This window comes from Micropterus dolomieu, linkage group LG08 (assembly GCF_021292245.1).
Source record: "Micropterus dolomieu isolate WLL.071019.BEF.003 ecotype Adirondacks linkage group LG08, ASM2129224v1, whole genome shotgun sequence".
Lineage (NCBI taxonomy): Eukaryota > Metazoa > Chordata > Actinopteri > Centrarchiformes > Centrarchidae > Micropterus > Micropterus dolomieu.
Window position 1 is genome coordinate 19,315,925 of NC_060157.1, and position 20,635 is coordinate 19,336,559.

The 20,635-nt window shown below is 41.6% G+C and overlaps 3 protein-coding genes across 8 annotated transcripts; all 3 read left to right on the forward strand.

Moving 5' to 3' along the window:
- The first annotated feature begins 2,255 nt into the window (after positions 1-2,255).
- mmp9 (matrix metallopeptidase 9) lies at positions 2,256-6,712 on the forward strand. The gene is made up of 13 exons (XM_046056296.1): positions 2,256-2,562; positions 2,846-3,084; positions 3,267-3,415; positions 3,557-3,685; positions 3,803-3,976; positions 4,095-4,268; positions 4,351-4,524; positions 4,627-4,782; positions 4,871-5,075; positions 5,176-5,312; positions 5,403-5,553; positions 5,784-5,887; positions 6,001-6,712. Exons 1-13 carry the CDS (start codon positions 2,425-2,427, stop codon positions 6,123-6,125), a joined length of 2,055 nt encoding a protein of 684 aa, XP_045912252.1. The 5' UTR covers positions 2,256-2,424; the 3' UTR covers positions 6,126-6,712.
- A 407-nt stretch (positions 6,713-7,119) lies between these two features.
- Positions 7,120-18,277, forward strand: LOC123975115 (zinc finger protein 335-like). 6 transcript variants are annotated; one of them, XM_046056298.1, is made up of 28 exons: positions 7,120-7,268; positions 8,831-9,027; positions 9,190-9,466; positions 9,582-9,659; positions 9,946-11,076; positions 11,188-11,370; positions 11,485-11,649; positions 11,752-12,019; positions 12,112-12,289; positions 12,381-12,493; positions 12,593-12,611; positions 12,788-12,904; positions 13,159-13,235; positions 13,419-13,579; positions 13,697-13,917; positions 14,050-14,149; positions 14,247-14,335; positions 14,445-14,701; positions 14,816-14,930; positions 15,014-15,211; positions 15,511-15,653; positions 15,779-15,942; positions 16,082-16,179; positions 16,313-16,399; positions 16,547-16,630; positions 16,729-16,788; positions 16,934-17,039; positions 17,541-18,277. In XM_046056298.1, the coding sequence occupies exons 2-28, from the start codon at positions 8,833-8,835 to the stop codon at positions 17,660-17,662; spliced, it is 4,806 nt and encodes a 1,601-aa protein (XP_045912254.1). In that variant the 5' UTR covers positions 7,120-7,268; positions 8,831-8,832; the 3' UTR covers positions 17,663-18,277. The 6 variants fall into 6 exon arrangements, with proteins under 6 accessions (XP_045912254.1, XP_045912256.1, XP_045912253.1 ...); XM_046056300.1 differs by lacking the exon at positions 7,120-7,268 and adding an exon at positions 7,407-7,525 and having other exon boundaries at positions 11,758-12,019; XM_046056297.1 differs by lacking the exon at positions 7,120-7,268 and adding an exon at positions 7,408-7,525.
- Positions 18,278-18,964: 687 nt separating this feature from the next.
- On the forward strand, positions 18,965-20,596 carry LOC123975116. The gene is made up of 6 exons (XM_046056304.1): positions 18,965-19,008; positions 19,090-19,401; positions 19,653-19,779; positions 19,875-19,993; positions 20,113-20,159; positions 20,287-20,596. Exons 1-6 carry the CDS (start codon positions 18,975-18,977, stop codon positions 20,455-20,457), a joined length of 810 nt encoding a protein of 269 aa, XP_045912260.1. The 5' UTR covers positions 18,965-18,974; the 3' UTR covers positions 20,458-20,596.
- The last annotated feature ends 39 nt before the right edge of the window (positions 20,597-20,635 follow it).

Below are 20,635 nucleotides of genomic sequence, written 5' to 3' on the forward strand. Positions count from 1 at the left end.
TGGCAAGCTTTATGATGCGTTTTCATTGTGATGTCACAAGTAAAGGAAGTGAAGGGCTGGACTACAAACGAGCTGTTTTCAAGCGGTTCAGAGCAGAGCTTTCTGTGGGAGAAGGGAACTCCCTTTGGGCTGGACTTTGGGCTTTTTCCTTTTCCTTTTTCCTTTGCAAACCTTGCCTGTTACATGCACAAAAAGATATAACTCAATACAGGAGAGGGGAAAAGCCAAAAAGCATAAAACCACCTCTTTAATGTAATTTGACTAAAACCGATTGAACTTTTTATTATTGTTACATGTTATTGTTACATATTATTGGTACAGTATTATTTAAAAAGCGTTGGTATAACAGGCTTGTACCTACTGGTACTTATACTTCCCAATTATACTTATCAGTGTTGTTTTAAATTGTCATTCAATTCAGAACAGGACTGGAATAGATTTATATTTTAGATATGACAATAATATTTTTTCTACTACAACAGTAGTGTTTCCAACAGCAAAACCACTATATAAACTCAATAATATCTCTCTGTAAATACATCTAAAAATGTCAGTGTTATTTTAAAATAAATAATATTGAGATTGAAATCAAAGTGTAGAGTGAAGGAGGTATGACCCTAGTAGATTTTTAGGAAAATGTACGAAATGTTGATGCATCTCAATTTTTTTTTCTCAAAGCAGTCAGCCTCTGCAGCAGCTGCAGCACTACAGCAGGTCAGTCGCAGTGGGCCAGTTCAAATACTCAACAATCTTTACATCTTGTCACAGTCAGATAACAAATGTTTATTTAGCTAATATATCTCTTACATTTGTTTTAATATCTCTAGTCTCAGATCACCTCCAGCAGCCCTATATACAGCCTTGTTCCATGTGCTCCTTTTATACTTTGAGCACCTTCCAAAGGTCTCTGCATGGCATTGGGCTCCCTGTTATCATAATTGCCCGTCACTAAGACCTGACACACAGACACACACACTCTCAAACACACAGTGTAAAGGCCCTAGACAGACGCTCTTGGGCGGTCACATTTGTCAAAACATTTCATTCAAGATATACAATCAAAGGTTTACCATCTTAGAAAACAAAACAGACACATCAATGCCCACAACACCTTGATACTCAGATACCCCCAAATGTCAACATACAGTTTATCCAGCATACACACACTACTGCAAATTGGAACTCTTGAGATTACAGATTAGCCAAAGCCGAGGTAGTTCTGTAGGATAAAAGATGTTGTGAGATTGTTTTTTATGCATGGCTCAAACAGTTATGTAACAGAGATGTGCAAGGGGAAAGACAGAGAAGTAAGGACATCTTTGTAAGAAAAAATACAGAAACAATTTTTGCCAAATGAGGAGTGTAAATCATTGCTAATAAATTGGGTCATTTTGGGATGTTGCATCAGCAACAGTGTGATGATGAAGCAGGTAGTTCCCGAAAAGCTGGCCAACAACAATAACGTAATACTGCAAAGAAGCAAACTGAGAGAATTTCTCAATAACCTCAATAATTTGTCATAGACGATCAGTGGTTTACCTCTTAAAAAATAAAAGCTTATATTTTTAAACATTTGGTTTCTTTCTACTTTAACATTTTATTCAGTATCCAACTACAGATTAAGAGGAAACAAATCTCTATTTATGAAAAAGTGGAACTTTTTTTTATATCATTACTTACTAAGTGTCTGGCTGGGTCCCATGATGAGTGTGTTGTAGGTAAAAATAAATGAACATGTCAAGAAGAGCTTTTCGTGTGAATTAAAAGGATAACTTACACTGAGCAGTTAAGCATTGTTTATGCTCTCTTTAGGTTATTTCCTGAAAGTTTTTGATACCAGTTATGATGATTTGAATAATTAAGATAATAGCAGCATTAAGAGCTTCCAAAGCGATTTGTCATTTCTGTGAGTTTTCAGGCAGCATGCATTACTTTATTAACATATTATGAATGTAACCATAATAAGTTGCCATTATTTGTCTCATCTACCATTGCCATTGTTCACTCAATACCACGCCCTTCCAGCTTGAAATATCTCCAAAAAAGAACAATTAGTAAACCACTCATTAGCTGTTAGGTAAAGCTAAATGTGGAAATATGGGTAATTCCCCATGTCCATTCAACCAACACAGTCTGTTGAGGTGGGAGGGTTGAGGTTAGTAGTAGGCGGGGATCAGGGTGAAGTGACTAAGACGTTACGATGCATAAAAACAAGGTCCACAACCCCAACCATGAGCACAGCGCAGAGGCAAAAACAAGAGCCACCAGTGAAAACAAAGAAGGGAGCCAACACTGACAGAGAAACGCTGCTGATCTTCAGAGGAGAAGCTTTTGATTTTTGTCTTTGTCTTACAGAGCACTCGTTTGCTGCAAAGGCTATCTTTTTTTTGTCTTATTCTACAGCAATCTATAGTAGATCTCATCATGAGGTGCTATACTTTAGCTGTGTGTTTAGTTTTGGGTATAAGCATGCAGGAAGGATGGAGCCTTCCCCTCAAGTCCGTCTTTGTCACCTTCCCGGGAGACATCATCAAAAACATGACTGATGGGGAGCTGGCAGAAGTGAGTAGCAGATGGTTCATTTTGTCTTGATAAGAGTGAAATTCCCAAAACAGTGTGCAATCAAGCTGTGAGGGGAAGTAATTAACTGAACATAGATCTATCTCTATCATATTCCTAATGAAAAAACAATTATTTTCTCTAAATTAAAGCTATATGAGAGTGTTACAATGAGAACAGGTGTCACAAAAAACCAAGGACAGAAATTTTAGTTTACTCATTCTATCACGTGACATGATCATCTACCTGGACTCATTAATGTGGTTTCTCATGTTTGCCCTGCCAGGGTTATCTGAAGAAGTTTGGCTACATGGACACCCTGCAGCGCAGTGGCTTCCAGTCTATGGTGTCCACTTCTAAGGCTTTGAAGAGGATGCAGAGGCAGATGGGGTTGGAGGAAACCGGAGAGCTGGATAAGTCTACCATAGAGGCCATGAAAAAACCTCGCTGTGGGGTTCCTGATGTGGCCAACTACCAAACATTTGAAGGAGATCTCAAATGGGACCATAAGGATGTCACTTATAGGTGAGCAGAGAGACATAATCTATTATTAGAGTTGATGGCATTATAATGCTTGCGTTTTGCAATGTAACACCACATGCAAAGGGAGTCCAGAAGTCTCTGATGGAGATATATCACCAAGTATTAAATTGTCAATTATAATGAACATGTAATCAATAACAGTGTCATTCTGCTCCTCTCCACAGGATCCTTAACTATTCCCCGGACATGGACAGCGCTTTGACTGATGACGCCTTTGCCAGAGCCTTCAAGGTGTGGAGTGATGTGACCCCTCTTACTTTTACCCGCCTGTTTGATGGGACGGCTGACATCATGATATCATTTGGAAAAGCAGGTGAGTGTTTGCACAGTGGTCATTTCATCTGTGTTGTTCATTTTAGTGTCACATAGTTGAATTGTAATTTTGTACTGAACACAAGTAAAAAAAAAAAAAAAAGACTGACTGACTGATAAGGTAATTTTATTTTCTATTCAGACCATGGAGACCCGTATCCATTTGATGGTAAGGATGGCCTTCTGGCCCATGCTTATCCCCCTGGTGAGGGTGTGCAGGGAGATGCCCACTTCGATGACGATGAGTACTGGACTTTGGGAACAGGACCAGGTAAGCGGACATGATCAAGAGATATTGCTCTACCACCAACAATTACTGCAAGGTTGTCTCCCCCTGGTGTTCATGTTATACAGTGTATTAAATGTGTGAATTTGTCTGTTGCCTAAGTTGTGAAGACTCGCTATGGGAATGCGGATGGTGCCATGTGCCACTTCCCCTTCACTTTCGAGGGCAAAACCTACTCCAGCTGTACCACTGATGGTCGTACCGACAACCTGCCATGGTGTGCCACCACAGCTGACTACAGCAAAGACAAGAAATATGGCTTCTGCCCAAGTGAACGTAAGCTTGACAATTTATTCTGCAAGGGAAAACATAGGTCAGAGGTCAACCAGGCGAGGGCATTTGCTTTTCACTTGCTTCATCCTCTCATCCTTGCCCCTTATTCTCATCCTTACAGTTCTGTACACATTCGGAGGAAATGCCGGTGGAGCTCCGTGTGTCTTCCCCTTCACCTTTCTGGGAGAGAAGTATGACAGCTGTACCACAGAGGGCCGCCGCGATGGCTACCGCTGGTGTGCCACCACAGACAACTTTGACAAGGACATAAAATATGGATTCTGTCCCAGTCGTGGTGAGTGACAGGAACCACAATGCATAAACATTGTAGAGGGCTGCAACGATGGCTTCTTACTGTTATGTCTTTATTTGGTCAGACACCGCTGTAATTGGTGGAAATTCTGAGGGAGAGCCTTGCCACTTCCCCTTTGTGTTCCTGGGTAAAACGTATGACTCCTGCACTAGCGAGGGACGAGGAGATGGCAAGTTGTGGTGCAGTACCACTGACAACTATGATGACCACAAGAAATGGGGCTTCTGTCCTGACCAGGGTGAGTAACATGAATAAAAGACAGTAAGTTGAGTAGGTAAACTGCTATAGACACGTATTTGCCCTCGTCATTCATTAATATTCCTTACTATATGCGTTCAAGGTTACAGTCTGTTCCTGGTGGCAGCCCATGAGTTTGGACATGCCCTTGGACTGGATCACTCCAACATAAGAGATGCCCTCATGTACCCCATGTACAGCTACGTGGAAGACTTTTCCCTGCATGAAGATGACATTGAAGGCATTCAATATCTCTATGGTAAGGTCATGACAAACCTCTTTGTCATGCAAAATCGTCACATCAAAATCAACAATTTCTCTCAACCAACACAATTTCTTTTTTTCAGGACCCAAAACAGGCCCCGATCCCAAACCCCCTCAACCCACCACAGTCCCCTACCCAGATCCTGATATTACTGACCCCACAAATGATCCTAGACCCACTGAACCCACCACCACTACACCTGTTGATCCAGCCAATGATGCCTGCAAGTTGACCAAATTCGACACCATCACTGTGATTGAGGGAGAACTACATTTCTTCAAGGACGGGTGAGCAAATCATTCAGTTACTTTTTGTAAAATAGGTAAAAGCAGCATAATAAACAAAAACTGCAAGTGGTGATATGTTAATTAAATGTGTGATCAACAGACATTACTGGAAGATGTCCAACAGAAATGATGGAAATCAAGGACCATTTTCAGTTTCTGAGAGGTGGCCAGCTGTGCCAGCAGTCATTGATTCTGCCTTTGAGGACATTCTGACCAAGAAAATTTACTTCTTCTCAGGTAATAAAGCTTCATTCAAAGTGTGAAGGCCCACAAACACTTAAAGCAAAAGTGTAGACAATTTTCATAATGATCTTTTTTTTTCTATAGGGAACCGATTCTGGGTGTACACAGGGCAGAGTGTTCTGGGACCCCGCAGCATAGAGAAGCTTGGCCTCCCCAACACCATTCAGAAAGTGGAGGGAGCACTGCAGAGGGGGAAAGGCAAAGTGCTGCTCTTCAGTGGGGAGAACTTCTGGAGGTGAGTTAAAATTGTGCTTTCAGCATGGTTAAATCTGGAAATCAGGTTGGGAAGCACATCGGTCTCCTTTTTGACAATAGTCTTTGAACAAGCCAGTTAAATTGCACCTCCTCTGTGGTTTTCCTGTCAACCTGACTGCTGAAATAATCTTTTTTACAACATAATCAATGTCTGAGATTTAAGATTGTTTTTGCACGTTTTAATAACATTCTCTATTATGATCAACACAGGCTGGATGTGAAGGCCCAGACAATTGACAAGGGGTACCCCAGGTACACAGACATGGTCTTTGGTGGCGTCCCCAATGATGCTCATGATGTATTCCAGTACAATGGTAAATACACCTATTTACCTAATATTTATCCACTGAGCCCAATTAAGAAAATAAGCAAATAACAGTACATTGTTTGCATTCTAGTGATTTAATATTGATAATTTGTGCTTTAGGTCACACATACTTCTGCCGGGACCGCTTCTACTGGCGAATGAATTCCCGCAGGCAGGTGGATCGTGTTGGCTATGTGAAATATGACCTCCTCAAGTGCTCAGATTCTTCAAACCTTCGCTACTGAATGAACACACATGGATGAGCTGGAAATCGTCTGTGATGTGATGGCACCCATTTCTCTCTCCTGTGCAGGTGACAGGGAGAATGTGATGCAGTATTTGTGTATGGCACCTGTTGTATGATGTGTGTGCTTTCTTGGATGTGAATAATTGGCCATCATTGATGTTGGATGATTGTAAAACCTAAAAATAAGTCAAAGGCCCAAAGGAACGCAAAGCAAGTTGGTATCTTTGACACTGCCCTCTGTCTGATAATCTGTGAACTGTAGGTTATGATGGTTTAAACTTTAACCCATAAGCACATGAAAAAAAATATTTGCAAAAGCAATCTGGAGTACAGTGTTCCAGGTTTTCTGTCTGACAGGTTCAGACTCCTAACAGTATTTGATTATTTTGGTATTTATAGTAATAGCTAATATTATTTTGTTGTCCTAGAGCTTGTTTGTTTTGTATAATTCTATGTGTGTATTTCTGAAGATGGTTCAACGTCAATTACTTGCACTTGCAATTACTGAAACTATTTATGAGATTGATGTGTTTTGTATTAAAGTTTTAACTTACAATGCAATAAACACTCCATGATAACTACCTACCACTGTCTTCTGTCTCAATCGTTGACTCTAATACTTAAATAACTAACATGCACAAGGACTATGATCAACATCTATATTATTCGACAGGTTAATCCACGTTCACACAACAGCAAAAACATGCAGGGTAAGACACTGCCTGGGGTACAGTAATGCAATTTCATTACTTTGTGCTGTACTCATTATCTAACGTTGCAGTCACTGACACAACAGCCGAGTGGATAGATATTACTCCGCATCCAGTTGCGTATTACGCCTTCCTCTAAAAACAATAGTCCACTAAGTGATAATACACATCACATTTACCGAATATATGAAGTAACATCTGACGACAAATCTACCGTTTAACACAAATAGTTACAACTGGCAACTAAATCAAAGCTTGGTTAAATAACGCACATGTCAACAAAAAATAATAAATAAGATCCGGTTGCACGGACAGGAAGAAGGAAAGTCTCATGGCGCCCGACTAGAAAGAAGCAACAATTATCGGTTACTAATTTCTGTTGTATTTAGCGCACCTACACTGAAAGATACTTTTCTACTCGAAAATACAAGGTAAGAAAAGGGCGTGGAGACTCCAGCGCCAGAGAAGTAAATTATTGTCATTTTCTTCAGGGAGAGCGTTTGGGCGGTCTGCGGCAGCTGAGGCCCTCGAGGTCCCCAGTAGAGCTTTCAGAATGCCTGAGTGTAAAAGGGTTTGCCTGGTGTAAAATGGCGACGTGGAGCAGGCAGGACGAAGGGCAGCTAGGCCCGTGTTAAAACGGCTAACACGCGTTGTGTTGGACGCTGTTACACCCGAAATGTCGACATGGGTAGACTAGTGACTTGTTCATTAAATAGCATAATCCCGTTTAATCACTTAAAATACAAAAGTACACGTAGAAAACATTTATATCTGTTTTGCATCCTCGTCAAACTCTGAACTGTCAACAACGCTAGTTAGCCAGCTAAAAGCTAACGTTAGCTGCTCTGGGTCATCGTGAGCATAAGTTCCCGTTAGTTCCCGTTAACATCACCTTTCTAAATAACTTAACGTTATCGGCTGGTGTCATTCTACAAGTACAATCATGCTTGACTAGTGAAAAAATGAATCGTAACGTTAATTCACTTACCTTGAGTGAAAACAGTGGATTTAGACGGACAGGAAAGGCATTAGCTTAGGTAAATGCTAAGGTTAGTTGAGCAGAGACAACTGGAAGTCACGTTAAGCATTTTTTTACGAAATAAACATTTGTGGACACTACACAAGTCATGGATAGCGTACTCCCTTTACTGATAGTAATAAATGAAAATAACCATGTATAAATTACTGTGGAGCGAAAGATATATATATATTATATATATATATTAGGTCTAGACATATTAAATTGTCGTATCACCAATGAACGAACTCACAGTCTTGAGATTTAGTGGAATAAAAGTATAAAGTCTCACAAATTAAAAGTATCAGTGCATCAAAACTGCGTTAAAGGGTACCTGAGTAAATGTACTTGTTACTTTCCACCTCTGGATAGTAATATTGCTCAGTTAGCTATTTCAAGCTGTCATGTCCATGTGCACTTCATTTGATATGAAAACATATACATTCCTATAAATACATGATTGGTATGATATATTCCATATAAAATATTTCATAAAGACGCAGTAAATGTAAACTTTGTACACAATTTAAAGTGACCTTGAAAAGAGGGAAAATAGACCACAAAAATTCCAGAGTTCATTGCTAGTTGGTTGTCCATCTGTTGGAGTTAATGACTGACTGGTAACATTAGAAAAAAAGACAATATTGTGTTTGATAATACATCTTATCTTGTTTTCAGCTTTGTACTTCTTTACTAGTTCAAAGTTGAGAAAGTTTGATACATTGCTTCTGTTTCTCCATCAAGGCTGTGTACAGCTACTAATTGTTTTAAAAGTATCTATACAAAAGTGTCTGTACTTCATCTAGTAAGAAATTAGCAGGAAGTATAAAATATCTGAAGTTACGTATAAGTAGCACTAATGACAAACAGAGCTGTCCTATCATCTTAACACAATGAACTTGCTGGTAAAGATGACACAAACTTGATATTAAATAAATTGTGCTATTGAACTTATGTTTAACTTTTTTTGAATAGTTATGGATTCGGAGGAGAATGAGGTGGAAAGCAGCAGTGATGCAGGTCCCTCAGGGATGGAGGAGCCGTCTGAAAGCGGCATGGGTGTGGAGTCTTCGGAGGCCATGTCTGCAGACAGCAGTGATGCTGCTGCTGCCTCTCATGCACAGGCCCCAGATTCTGACTGCCATGTGGGACAGAGCTCAGAGGGAGTTGTGGTAAACTTTTTTTTAAAGAAAAATTTGAGTACATATGTGGGAGAAAACATCTATATATCAAACAATATACTAAAGGCAACGAGAGCAGATATAGCAGTTAGACTTTTGTCATGACAAAAGTTTCTTTATAAAACCGTCATGTTCTTGCCCCTCCCTGTCAAGGTGTTCATCCCAGAAACCAGCTCCAGTACAGACGTCAGAGTTTCATCAGTCCACCTCCCAGACTCCTCCTCAGTGGCCCAGTCCACCAGCGTGTCCAGCGTCTCCACTGTGACTCAGTCAGTGCTGGTGTCTGAGTCAGCCCAAGTTATGGTCCACTCCAGTGCTGTGTCAGAAGGAGCCATGATGGTTTCTGACTCAACTGCTTCTACCTCGTCGGACCTGGGGTCTGCCATTGACAAGATCATAGAGTCCACCATCGGCCCTGACATCATGAATGGTATTCCCACTGATCTTCCACTGTCTGTTATACAATAGGCTGGCCAGCTTTAAGGTTGTATCAGTTTGATTATTTAACATGAAGTGGCAGATATCTGATTCTGTTCTTCCATTAGGTTGCATAGCTGTGACCAGTGCTGAAGATGGAGGTGCAGAGACAACCCAGTATCTGATACTACAAGGACCAGATGACGGTAAGAGTGTTATTGCTAGCTCATTAATTCTTCAAAACAAGTTAATGAGAAAAGTATTGCCATGTTAATATACAATAGAAACAGTATACTGAAAATCTGGTGGGATGTTACTCAGACAGCATTAATTTAATGAACAGATAAATGATTTAACCTTTCCGTGGCAACTTCTTATGAACCAACTTTATTTTAGTCAAGGGAGTTTATAGTTACGTAATTTAAAATCTAGTATTGGAATCCTTTTTGATAAATTGTGTACAATCCATCTATATGTATTTGTCCGCTATAGGTGCTCCTATGGTAGCCCACATGTCATCTTCGGCTCTCTCTGATCGTATAGCCATAGAAGCTCTTGCAGAAGGCCCCACGTCCACCTGTTTGGACCAGGGAGACCTGCAGGGCAACCTCGAACCTGACCAGCCTGACGATCAGCCAGGTCACTCGGGTTACCCAGAGGACAGCAGCAGTCAGCCTGATCAGCCCCAGCACTCCCACCCTTCCCAGTACATGGACTGCAGTGCAGATGGTCCAGACCAGACAGGGGAGTCTTCGTCTTCCTATGTGGAGTGTTCAGGCGAGGAACCTGACCAGACGCGCTCCCAGTCGGGTTTCCCTGACTACAGCGGTGATAACAGTGACCAGGACCTCCCTGGTTACGTGGAATGCAGCGGGGCTGACTCGAATCCTACCAGCCGGGGTCACTATGTGGTGGAGTGCAGTGCAGGGTACCTCGAGTGTGCACTGGACGATGGAGAGCAACCACATCATTCACGCAGTTACATTGACAGTAGTGCAGACCACAGAACGCAGACAAGTCGGCAGTATGGGGCCCAGTATGGAGGGGAGTGTGTTGCAGCTGCAGACTCTGAGCAACCAGGTTGTTCTCGGTATCAAGCGAGAGACGATGATGAAGATGACGAGCAGAACCAGGATCCAGATCAGCCGCAGCACTCCCAACAGCAGCCCCAGCACTCCTGCTACATGGAAAGCAGCAATGGCCCAGAGGCCTCTCTCTACGCCGATGACAGCTCCTCATCGGACCACCTTCTGGCGGACACGGCAGGCTCAGGCGGGCTTCCTGAGGCATTGGAGTGCAGCGAGAGCCAGCCTGGGCCCTACATCAGCAGCAGTGGAACATACACCTCTAATCCAGAGCCTGAGCAGACACAACAGTGCTCACCCAGCCAAGAGGAGCCCCAAGGCTCCCAAGGGCCTCAGGATGAAGCTGGGCTGAAGATGGAGATGGAGACATCAACAGTGGCAGAAGGCTCTGGAAACAGACCACCAAACTTGGCTGAGTTGGAGGAGATGATGGAAGTAGTGATTGTACAGCAGTTCAAGTGTAAAATGTGTCCATACAAGAGTGCCTCCAAAGACACACTCATCAACCACATGAGAGACAGACACTTCAGACCTGCAGGTAAGGTACAGTAGTATAGTTAATTATGTATCACAAAGACATATCACTTTGACTGTAAATTCTCAGATTTTCTAATTAAAAAGTGTTTGTGGTGTACTGTCCTGTTTTCAGGGGACATACCAAAGAAGCGGAAACGTGGACGGCCTCCTAAAAGTGAGACGTTGGCCCGTCGGCAAGCAGAGAGGGAGGAAGCTGAAGAGAGGAAGGCAGCAAAGGTGAAGGCTGGTGAGCCCCAGCAAGCAGAAGAAGAGGAGGATGATATTGTAGATGCTGGTGCTATTGATGATCCTGAAGGTCAGTGAAGAGATTTTCCATTAAGCTCACAAGCAGATAGATCATAAACATCCATACTTTTCTGACTTAATGAACGAGTCTAAGGAAAGTAATTACATTCTACTTTATCCCCAGAGGATAGTGACTACAACCCAGCAGAAGAGGATTGCAATGGAAGACCACCTGCCATTCTGAAGAAGCCCGCTCCTCCTATATCTTCCTCCTCTCAAGGACGTCCTCGACGTAAGGTTGGACGTCCGAGGAAGTACAGCCTTTTTGAAGAAGGTTACAGCGGCAAAGGTCGGTTTCAGTTTTGACTGTGTCTAACACTGCACAGGAGAGCCTACATTGCAAAACTTACACTTCAGCTTGCTGTGTGTTCATTCTTCTATTTCATGTTAGTTACAGAAGGAGGAGAGAGTATTGCTAAGAAGCCCAGGGTTAGTGTGGATGCCAGTGCACCTGAAGAGGCCAGCTCTTCCGGATTAAACAATGGTCCTGCTATGGTGACAGATGGAGACACTGCTGAGGTGGCAATAAGCCAGTCAGACTCTGAGAACAAAGACCCTTCATCAAACACACAGCCAGAGGAGGAGTTCTTCTCGAGAAAACGCGGCCGACCTTCCAAGCGTTTCCTGCGCAAGAAGTATAAGAAGTATATAAATCGAAAGTAAGTATCAGATTATTAAATAACGTGTTACAAATACTATTACATCACTTTCACAACAAGCTAATTTCTTCTTTCACTGCATTATCTTCCAGTCGGTACTATAAAACCCTCAAACCGCTCCTGAGACCTCACAACTGCTGGATCTGTGGCTCACGCTTCCTCACTCAGGAAGATTTGCGCTTCCATGTGGACTCTCATGAAGGCAATGACCCAGAGCTCTTCAAGTGCCTCCAGTGCAACTATCGCTGCAAGCGCTGGTCCTCACTCAAGGTCAGTGGCAAAATAAAAACAGGTCACAGCATGCAGGTTAACCTGGTTTTTGCACAGTGTCCTAAAAGTCTTTCGGGACTTACTTTTGCAGGAACACATGTTCAATCATGAGGGCACCAAGCCGTTCAAGTGTGAGGAGTGTGATTATACAAGTGTCTACAGGAAAGATGTCATTCGCCACTCAGCAGTCCACAACAAAGATAAGTAAGTAACTCTGACAACATACAGTACATGCAAATTTCTAATACAGAACGCTTTTCAAATAAATATTATAACTGATTTTTTCTATTGTCCATCCTACAGGAAACGAAAGACTGAGTTGGTAAGACATTTCATATTTGAATGATGGTTAAATGCTAATTAGCCTACTCGGGTATAATAATAATATTATGCTTTCTTAATGTCGTAGCACAGTAACTGTAGTCTGTTTCTGGTTTGGTTGGTTGTTGCTGTCTTTTGGGCCACTTAACTAGTCAACTTATATGCTTATTCTTACAGGCACCAAAGGTGTCCGAGTTCCTCTGCCCTGTGTGTCACAGGGTTTACCCTATGCAAAAGAGACTGACCCAGCACATGAAGACCCACAGCTCAGAGAAGCCACACATGTGTGATAAGGTCAGATAACAAAGATTGTACACTTTACACACTTGCCTAACATGTTGCTGTGTTTGAGATGTGATAACTACAGAAAAGATGTTTCTACCTGTTACGCCTTGTAATTTTTCATACAGTCTCTGTCTGCACTTATTGATCTGTAACAATATTGTGTGTGTGACAGTCCTTACAGGAAAGTGAGTGCACACATAACTGTATGGACTTTTCTGGAGTTCTCCAAAACTCTTGTTGAAGATGCCTTTCTGTGTTTACAGTGTGGAAAATCCTTCAAGAAACGGTACACGTTCAAAATGCACCTACTGACCCACATCCAGAGTCTTGGAGACAGCAAGTCAGTATTGAAAACTTTTATTCCATCTCTTGCTATGTCATGTATCATTTAGAAAAAACATTAATGTAAGAGAATTGTCTGATTAGCAATTCAGGCAAGAATATGTCTTAATGAAGGAATCAACATTAGTCATTTTGTTTGATGTCACTAAGGATGATTTCATCTTGGATGTGTATGTGCCAGGTTCAAGTGTGAATTTTGCGATTACACTTGTGACAACAAGAAGCTACTGCTCAACCATCAGCTGTCCCACACCAACGACCGGCCCTTCAAGTGTGACTACTGTAAATATTCCACTTCTAAAGAGGAGTTCCTGGTCTCCCATCTGGCAATCAAACACACAGGTCAGTGTGGCAGGAAGGTTTTCATGAAGTTTATTTAAACTGAGCATGTGGTTACGTTCACCTCATTAATGTAATACTGCAACTTTGAACACTGTTATTAATGTGTGTCCTCTACAGGAGAGAAGCCTTTCTCCTGTGAAATGTGTCACTTCATGACCAAGCACAGGAAGAACTTACGTCTACATGTGCAGTGTCGCCACCCTGAGGCGTTTGAGGAGTGGTCTTCGAGTCACCCTGAGGAGCCTGTCAGGAGGCGCCGCAGACCCTTCTTCACCCTGCAGCAGATAGAGGAGCTCAAACAACAACATGACGACACACAGGAGTTGCAGGACACTATTGTGAGTCTGTTAAAGGTCTTCTGTTATTTATCTCAGGCCAACTTTGGATGTGATTTTCACATGTGTTATATTTTGTGGCATTGGGAGATGATACGCTTTAACTGTTTGTTTTTTTTCTACCTCCATCATTAGGTTGCAGTGGATTCTGCGACACTACAAGCCATGCAGGGGATGGAAAATGCCTCAGTGTCCCAGGATGCATTGGGAAACACTACCATTATCTACGAACAAGGTCAGTCCTCTTCTTCTTCAGGAGGCTTTTTTAGTATTTCTGGTGATGTATGTCACCTTAAGGGCAAATGCTGAAGACTTCTCCATGTGCTCCTCAGCTGAATCGAGTGACCTATCCGCCCAGAATGCCCTTGACCTGCTGCTCAATATGAGCAATGCCCGGGAACTGGTTGGAAACGCCTTACAGGTTGGTGCTCATCAAAAAATTTCACTTGACCCAAGCAGGGCGACATTTATGTGGGAATTGTCCTTGCATTTTGGAAATAAAGTAAAAAAGTGTAAAAATTGCTCCTCAGGTGGCAGTGCTGAAGTCAGAAGGCAAAGCTTTGGAAAAGGGCACATGGAGTACGGTGACCACAGCACCGGGTCAGGCCCAAAAAGTTGTGACCTTTCATGTGTCTGAGAATGGTGAGACGGTGCTGCAGGAGGCCTACGAGGCAGCCACCTCTGAAGCAGGAGAGCTCACCCAGATCGCCATCGAAGCCTACGAGGGCGGAGGGGACTTCAGTGTGGTGGAACAGGCCACTGAAGAGAATCATAGCCCTGAATACAGGTAACACACAGTCTGAATTTCTCTGACTGGGAGGAACAGATGTGGAATGAAAATTATATTGATTGTAGGACTTTTTGATGAGTCTGTAATGTCATAAACCTGCTGTCTTTGCAGTAATGGTGAGAGCAGTCCTTCTCAGGCTGTAGAAGTATCTGGGTCAGAAAGCTTGAAGAGTGACAAGTACTACCTTACTTCAGCACTGCCTGATGGTGTTCTGCAGCAGGTTGAGGTAACTGTGGGAGATCGGTTGTTTTGGCGTGCAAAGATCTGAGTATCCTTCCTCTCTGACGGAGTTGTTTGTTTTTCTGTCAGTTGAGCAGCGAAGCTCCAGCCTCTCCCTCTGCTGTGAGCTCTCCCAGTCTGAGCACCAAGAGGTTTTCCTGCCGAATATGCATGGAGTCTTTCCACGGGCGCTCTGATATGGAGAACCACAAGAGGGCGCACTTGGATCCTAACACCTTCAAGTGTCCTGATTGTGACTTCACCTCGACTTCCTGGCCAGAGGTCAAGGTGAGGCTCTCTAAGCTATTTAAGCTATTTAAAAAACAAAAACATTTCCAATCAAAATACATTTGTTTTCATTGAAAAGGCACAGACTAAAGTCCTGGGCTGCCACAAATTGATCATTGGTATTTTATAGCTTATCTAATAAAGTTTGAACAGGCTGACAGACAACACATTTCCAGGCACCTTCATGAAATTTCACAGGGGTTTCTGTCACAAAAGCATTTCTGTCCCAAACCCCTCCTCTGGTGTTGAGTCTTTCTGAAAGAGATAGATATGCTGTTTTTTTGTTGTTGTTTTTTTAGAATCACATGGATCTGCATTCTTATCTACGCCCTCACAAGTGTCCAAACTGTAGCTTTGCCTCCAAGAACAAGAAAGACCTGCGCCGACACATGATGACACACACCAATGAGAAACCGTTTTCTTGCAAACTTTGCGGACAAAGGTGGGAGCACAACTAATTTGAATTGTCACAATAAAGTGTATTTGGTCAACATGAGCGACATTAGACAGCAAAGTGGTAATGAACAGCTATCGGTGTTGACATTTCTTTCCCCCCCAATGTTTCAGGTTTAACCGTAATGGCCATCTGAAGTTTCACATGGAGCGTCTCCACAGTCAGGATCATGCCACTCGCAAGAGCCGAACCGCCACATCTCAACAAACGATCATAGTCAACGGTGATGAGGAGGCCCTGGCCACACTACAGTGTAAGGGACACAACATAACACAATGTAAGACTTGCAGCTTAGTTTGTGCTGAAAAAAATAAGAATGAATGATACTAGGTTTATTGGTTATAAACAGCAGCACATTCAGTTTTTTTAAAAATCATAAAAACCTCAAACTTAATGTGTGTGGGTGTGTGTTACAGCCCTGCAGGCACATCAGACAGTCATCACCCCTGAGCGGTTGCAGTCCCTTGGACAGGAGCACATTATTGTAGCACAAGAACAGGCGCTATCAGACCAGGTACCATCGTTCACACTATACTGGACATACTTTTAACTTAACATGATTCTCTAAAATGGTTTATTTTTGCGTACAGTGCATATTAGACACTCTGCATTTTATAACTAAATGCATTATTGTGTACATTAATCAGGAGGAGGGCACATATATCCAGCAGATCACCACCATAGATGGACAGACAGTTCAGCAACTGATGACAGGAGACAACCAGGTCACTGAGGTAAGAGCCGTAGATTATACCACTTAATGTTTTTTATGAAAATGACAATAATGGAATATTAGAAAATGATATATATGTTTATAACATTTGCCCTTATTATATTCTTTAACATTCATCTGAACTCATTTGTCACGTGTTCTGTTTCAGGTTCAATATATTATCTCGCAGGATGGAGTGCAGCACTTGATCCCTCAGGAGTATGTAGTTGTAGCTGATGGCAACCACATACAGGTCAGCGTATTCCCTCATAAGAATTCACTATAACTGATGGATTAATGCAGTCTTTTACGGTGATAATGTCTCATTCTAACTGCTTTTCTGTTCCGCAGATGCCAGATGGACAGATCATCCAGTATGAGCATGACGGGGCCTTTCTGCAGGAGCAACAGGTGAGGCAGATAAAGATAGTCTAGAATGCTACAGTCTGAGTTCAAACTGGTTTTAACAAAGCAAGGCAGATAACCTAAAATGCTCTCCAGTGAGAGGGATTAGTTTTGACAAAAGCTCACTGCTCCGTGTTCTTTATGTCTTCAGATTGCTGTAAGTCACGACGGTCAGATCCAGTACCTACCTGTGAGCTCGGAGCAACAGATAGTGAATCCTGAAGATCTGGAGGCTGTTGCCCACTCTGCTGTCACAGGTTGGCTCTCTTAGGGAACAGATTCTTTATATTAAGTCCTCCAGTACCCTGGTCGATTTTCTATTATGATTTTGCATGTAGAATTTTCCAAAGCATACCACAAGTTTTCAGGTTTATAAATACGTTTTAGTTGTTGACTTCCTCTCACTTTATTAATAAAATCTATCAGATAAAAAAAATAACTTAAAAAAGATAAAGAAAAATGACAACGGTGATGTTGGTGTATTCCTGAACACACCATCAAGGAGGCAACAATGGCTAAGGGTTCTGCAAGTTGATTTTTAAACTATTGTCAACTGAAGGACAATATATTGCTTCCTGAAATGTAGATGCTTTGGAAAATGGTGAACCTACATCATGTATGGGTAAGAGGCTAACGCATACCAAACCACCTGTGTGGTCTACTGATAAACTATGAAATCACCAGTATGATGAAAACCAATAATAACTACAGCACGCTGACAACAAATCAAACTAAGTGGAGAATCTTTGTTCTTGTAGCCGTAGCAGATGCAGCCATGGCGCAGACCCAGACAGTCTACACTGAAGCTACACCGGAACAGCTGGAGCAGCTGCAGCAGCAAGGCATCCACTATGACGTCATTACCTTCACAGACGAATAGACCGCTATTTATTTCTACCAGGGTACACAATTGTGCAGAGTAGGACCAACACAAACCACTATGAGCTGACAAGGACAGTGACCTCAATTTATTTATGCATTCAGCTGGCTGTGAACTAAAGCATTCTCTCCTCCACAGAATCAATTGCTTGGTGGCGGTTACATTGTTTAATAATAGGATCAACAGCGTTTTTTTTTTAAAATTCAAATTATTGCACCCATTGCTTCTAACTTAATCATAGGGGCTGTGCATTTAAGAGTTAATTTAAGCAAGGTTTGTCTGTTCTGTAATTATTAAAAAACGATTCATGTTTACGTGCCTCAACTGCTCCCATTTGCAAGACAATGTTATCAAAGAAAATCAAATGTCATGTTTTAGTAATTATACCGAGCATCCAAGTGAACATTTTAGTTTTTGAATGGAGTGAAATCAAAAGGGAGTGTTTATTTTTGATCTGTAATAAGATATGCTAATTGTTAGAATGCCGCAACATTGTGTTTACTAAATATTAATATGTACATATCTTTTGCATTTGTCTTCTGTTGATTTATTGAAAATTAAGTGTTTAATAAGCTGAAAGCTGACACCAAATAAATCACATTGTGTATACTTGTGTATATTCTTCTATTATTATGTCTATAAATGTCCAGATTTTACTCAATTGGGTTTTGTTCTTGAAGGTATATAAATCTTCTTTAAAATACCATTATGTTATAATAAGACGCAATAAAAGCAAAGCCATTACAAAAGAATCACTCTGTGCCACTTTGTCAGAAATTAGTTGATGCAACCTAATGTCAGTACACATTTGGATGGACGCCTAGCTATTGTGAGGCTGTAATTGGTGGTATATTGCATTATAATGTGCAATTCCAGCATGTGTCCACATTTGTACAATAGAGTAGTACAGGGAATGAGGCAATGGCAAGAACACTTGAACAATGTTATGTTATCCAGTACAAACACCACAAACTACTTCCTCAAAAAGTTAGTTAACATCCTTCTGACAATGTCATCATCATTAGTTTCAACAGGCTAATTGTGTTAGGTTGTTTCATAATATACAGACTTTCCTGTTCCTGTGTCCACCCACTGTGTATGAGCAATATGGAAACAGTTAAAATCTACTTAATAAAGAGGTTAAAAAGGAAATATATTGGAAATATAAAGTGTGCCACAACAATCCTCAAAAAGCCAGCAGCCTTAAGGATGCATCTGTCTGAACTGACTACTTCCTATTTTCTTCAGCAAGGAGGGGCCTCAAATCCTCTAAAAAACAAGAGAGTGGAACTCAGTGAGCATTACACTGAAGATGAAGTTTTCATTTGTCTTGTTCCTTTTAGTAGGTATGGTGAATGCCAAATTTGACAATGTTCTGTTCTACGGTGTCTGTAATGCCATATTAATAAGAAATGTTTGTTTTCCAGGTATCCCTCCTCTAAAAGGGCAGCAGAGGATTGAGGAGTTTGAACACATTCTGCTGAGACTCACCTTCCCTTCGTTTTACAATAGTTACAACAAATCCTGCTGTAAACTCTATCCAGGAGGATGTTACAAGCTGCTGGACAGCACAGGATATACCTGTGATTTATTGGAGGGACGAGTTACGAAATCTGAGAATGATGGCTGGATAGAATTTAAAATATCGGATGTGCAGTTTGTGGATGGAGGCTATTACAGATGTATGGTTCTGGGAATTCAAAATCCCATCTACAGTGATTACTATGTCGAGGTGTCTGGTGAGCAGTCACATAATCTTCATTAATGTGAAGTTATAAATAATAAATAATGTGCATTATGGAATAGCCTCTAGTGTGTGTGCAATAGTGCTTGGGCAAAAATGGCGTTATTACAGCTTAATAAGATAAATGTTTTCTTGCAAAATGATATTCCAGTGAAGTTTATTCCCTAGTAATATAGGGAAACAATTTCAAAAGTTAATTCTAGGCATTTACTCTGGAAGCTTTTTTGATTTTCTTGCTTTTTGCAGAGGTTTCACTTCACCATAGCCAGTCTCAGCCTTCAGTGGCAACAACCGTCAAAGCCCCCAACACCTCCACGACACTCCCAGACTCCACTGGGCCTGTTCTGGCACAGGACCATGTTGACAGTCCCAGGTATTCACTCTGCAGATTACTCCTTTTTGTTTCTCACCGGCCAAACAGCATTGTTTGACCAAAAAATAATGCAGCATATTTTTTTTCCTGTGCAGAGTTTCTTGGAGTTTTGGCCTGCCTCTAGCTGTCATTGTGTCCATTGCAGTGATGATTTTGATCACTTCAGTTATTGGTGTGGTTTTGTGCAGTGTCAAGGCAAAACCTAAACAGTCGAGTAAGCAGTTTCCTTAAATTGATGATCACAAAGTGTCCATCAATGTTTCTGGGGAAGAATATTGTGCATTTTGGGGGGAATTGGTACACAGAATCAGTGATATTGTTTTTTCTTTGCAGACAAATATGGAGAAACTCTGTGTGAGTCACTGAAACAAGAGGCCCCGGTAAGTGCTAAACAGGGAACATGTAGTCTCTGTGATTCATTGTCACTTGTTTTACAAAGCAGATTGAATGTTTATGCCTCCAACTTCCTCTACAACGCTGTCTCTTGACGAGGGTTGTCTCCCCCAGGAAATGAGTGGCATAGTCTACACAACAGTGGACTTCAGAGCTCACCAGAAACCGACAGAGTTGTATGCAAACCTTAGGATGCACGAAACACAAGCGGGAGGCCCCAACTCGACTTGGAGTGCAGAGCATGATGGGATGGTGGAGTACTCCACACTGGCAATCCACCAGTGAATTCATGTGAAAGTTTAGTTTCTGATTTTGATGGGACCCATTTTATCTGTTACACCACAGTGTTTTTAAAGGGAACTCCTCTGATTATTTGAAAAATGAATAAAAAGACAAATACATCGGCTGCATTATGGGAAATGAAGAATCCAGCATTTTTTGAGCTTAATCTATATTAGGGACT

Excerpts from the sequence above, each read along its gene's own strand:
- mmp9 (XM_046056296.1), top strand. The coding sequence starts at position 2,425 with ATGAGGTGCTATACTTTAGCTGTGTGTTTAGTTTTGGGTATAAGCATG. Across the intron at positions 4,269-4,350 it reads TGGATTCTGTCCCAGTCGTG|ACACCGCTGTAATTGGTGGA; the intron begins GTGAGTGACAGG and ends TTATTTGGTCAG. Across the intron at positions 4,783-4,870 it reads AGGCATTCAATATCTCTATG|GACCCAAAACAGGCCCCGAT; the intron begins GTAAGGTCATGA and ends TCTTTTTTTCAG.
- LOC123975116 (XM_046056304.1), top strand. The coding sequence starts at position 18,975 with ATGAAGTTTTCATTTGTCTTGTTCCTTTTAGTAG. Across the intron at positions 19,402-19,652 it reads TTACTATGTCGAGGTGTCTG|AGGTTTCACTTCACCATAGC; the intron begins GTGAGCAGTCAC and ends TGCTTTTTGCAG. Across the intron at positions 20,160-20,286 it reads CACTGAAACAAGAGGCCCCG|GAAATGAGTGGCATAGTCTA; the intron begins GTAAGTGCTAAA and ends TGTCTCCCCCAG.
- LOC123975115 (XM_046056297.1), top strand. Across the intron at positions 9,467-9,581 it reads CGGCCCTGACATCATGAATG|GTTGCATAGCTGTGACCAGT; the intron begins GTATTCCCACTG and ends TTCTTCCATTAG. Across the intron at positions 14,702-14,815 it reads AATCATAGCCCTGAATACAG|TAATGGTGAGAGCAGTCCTT; the intron begins GTAACACACAGT and ends CTGTCTTTGCAG.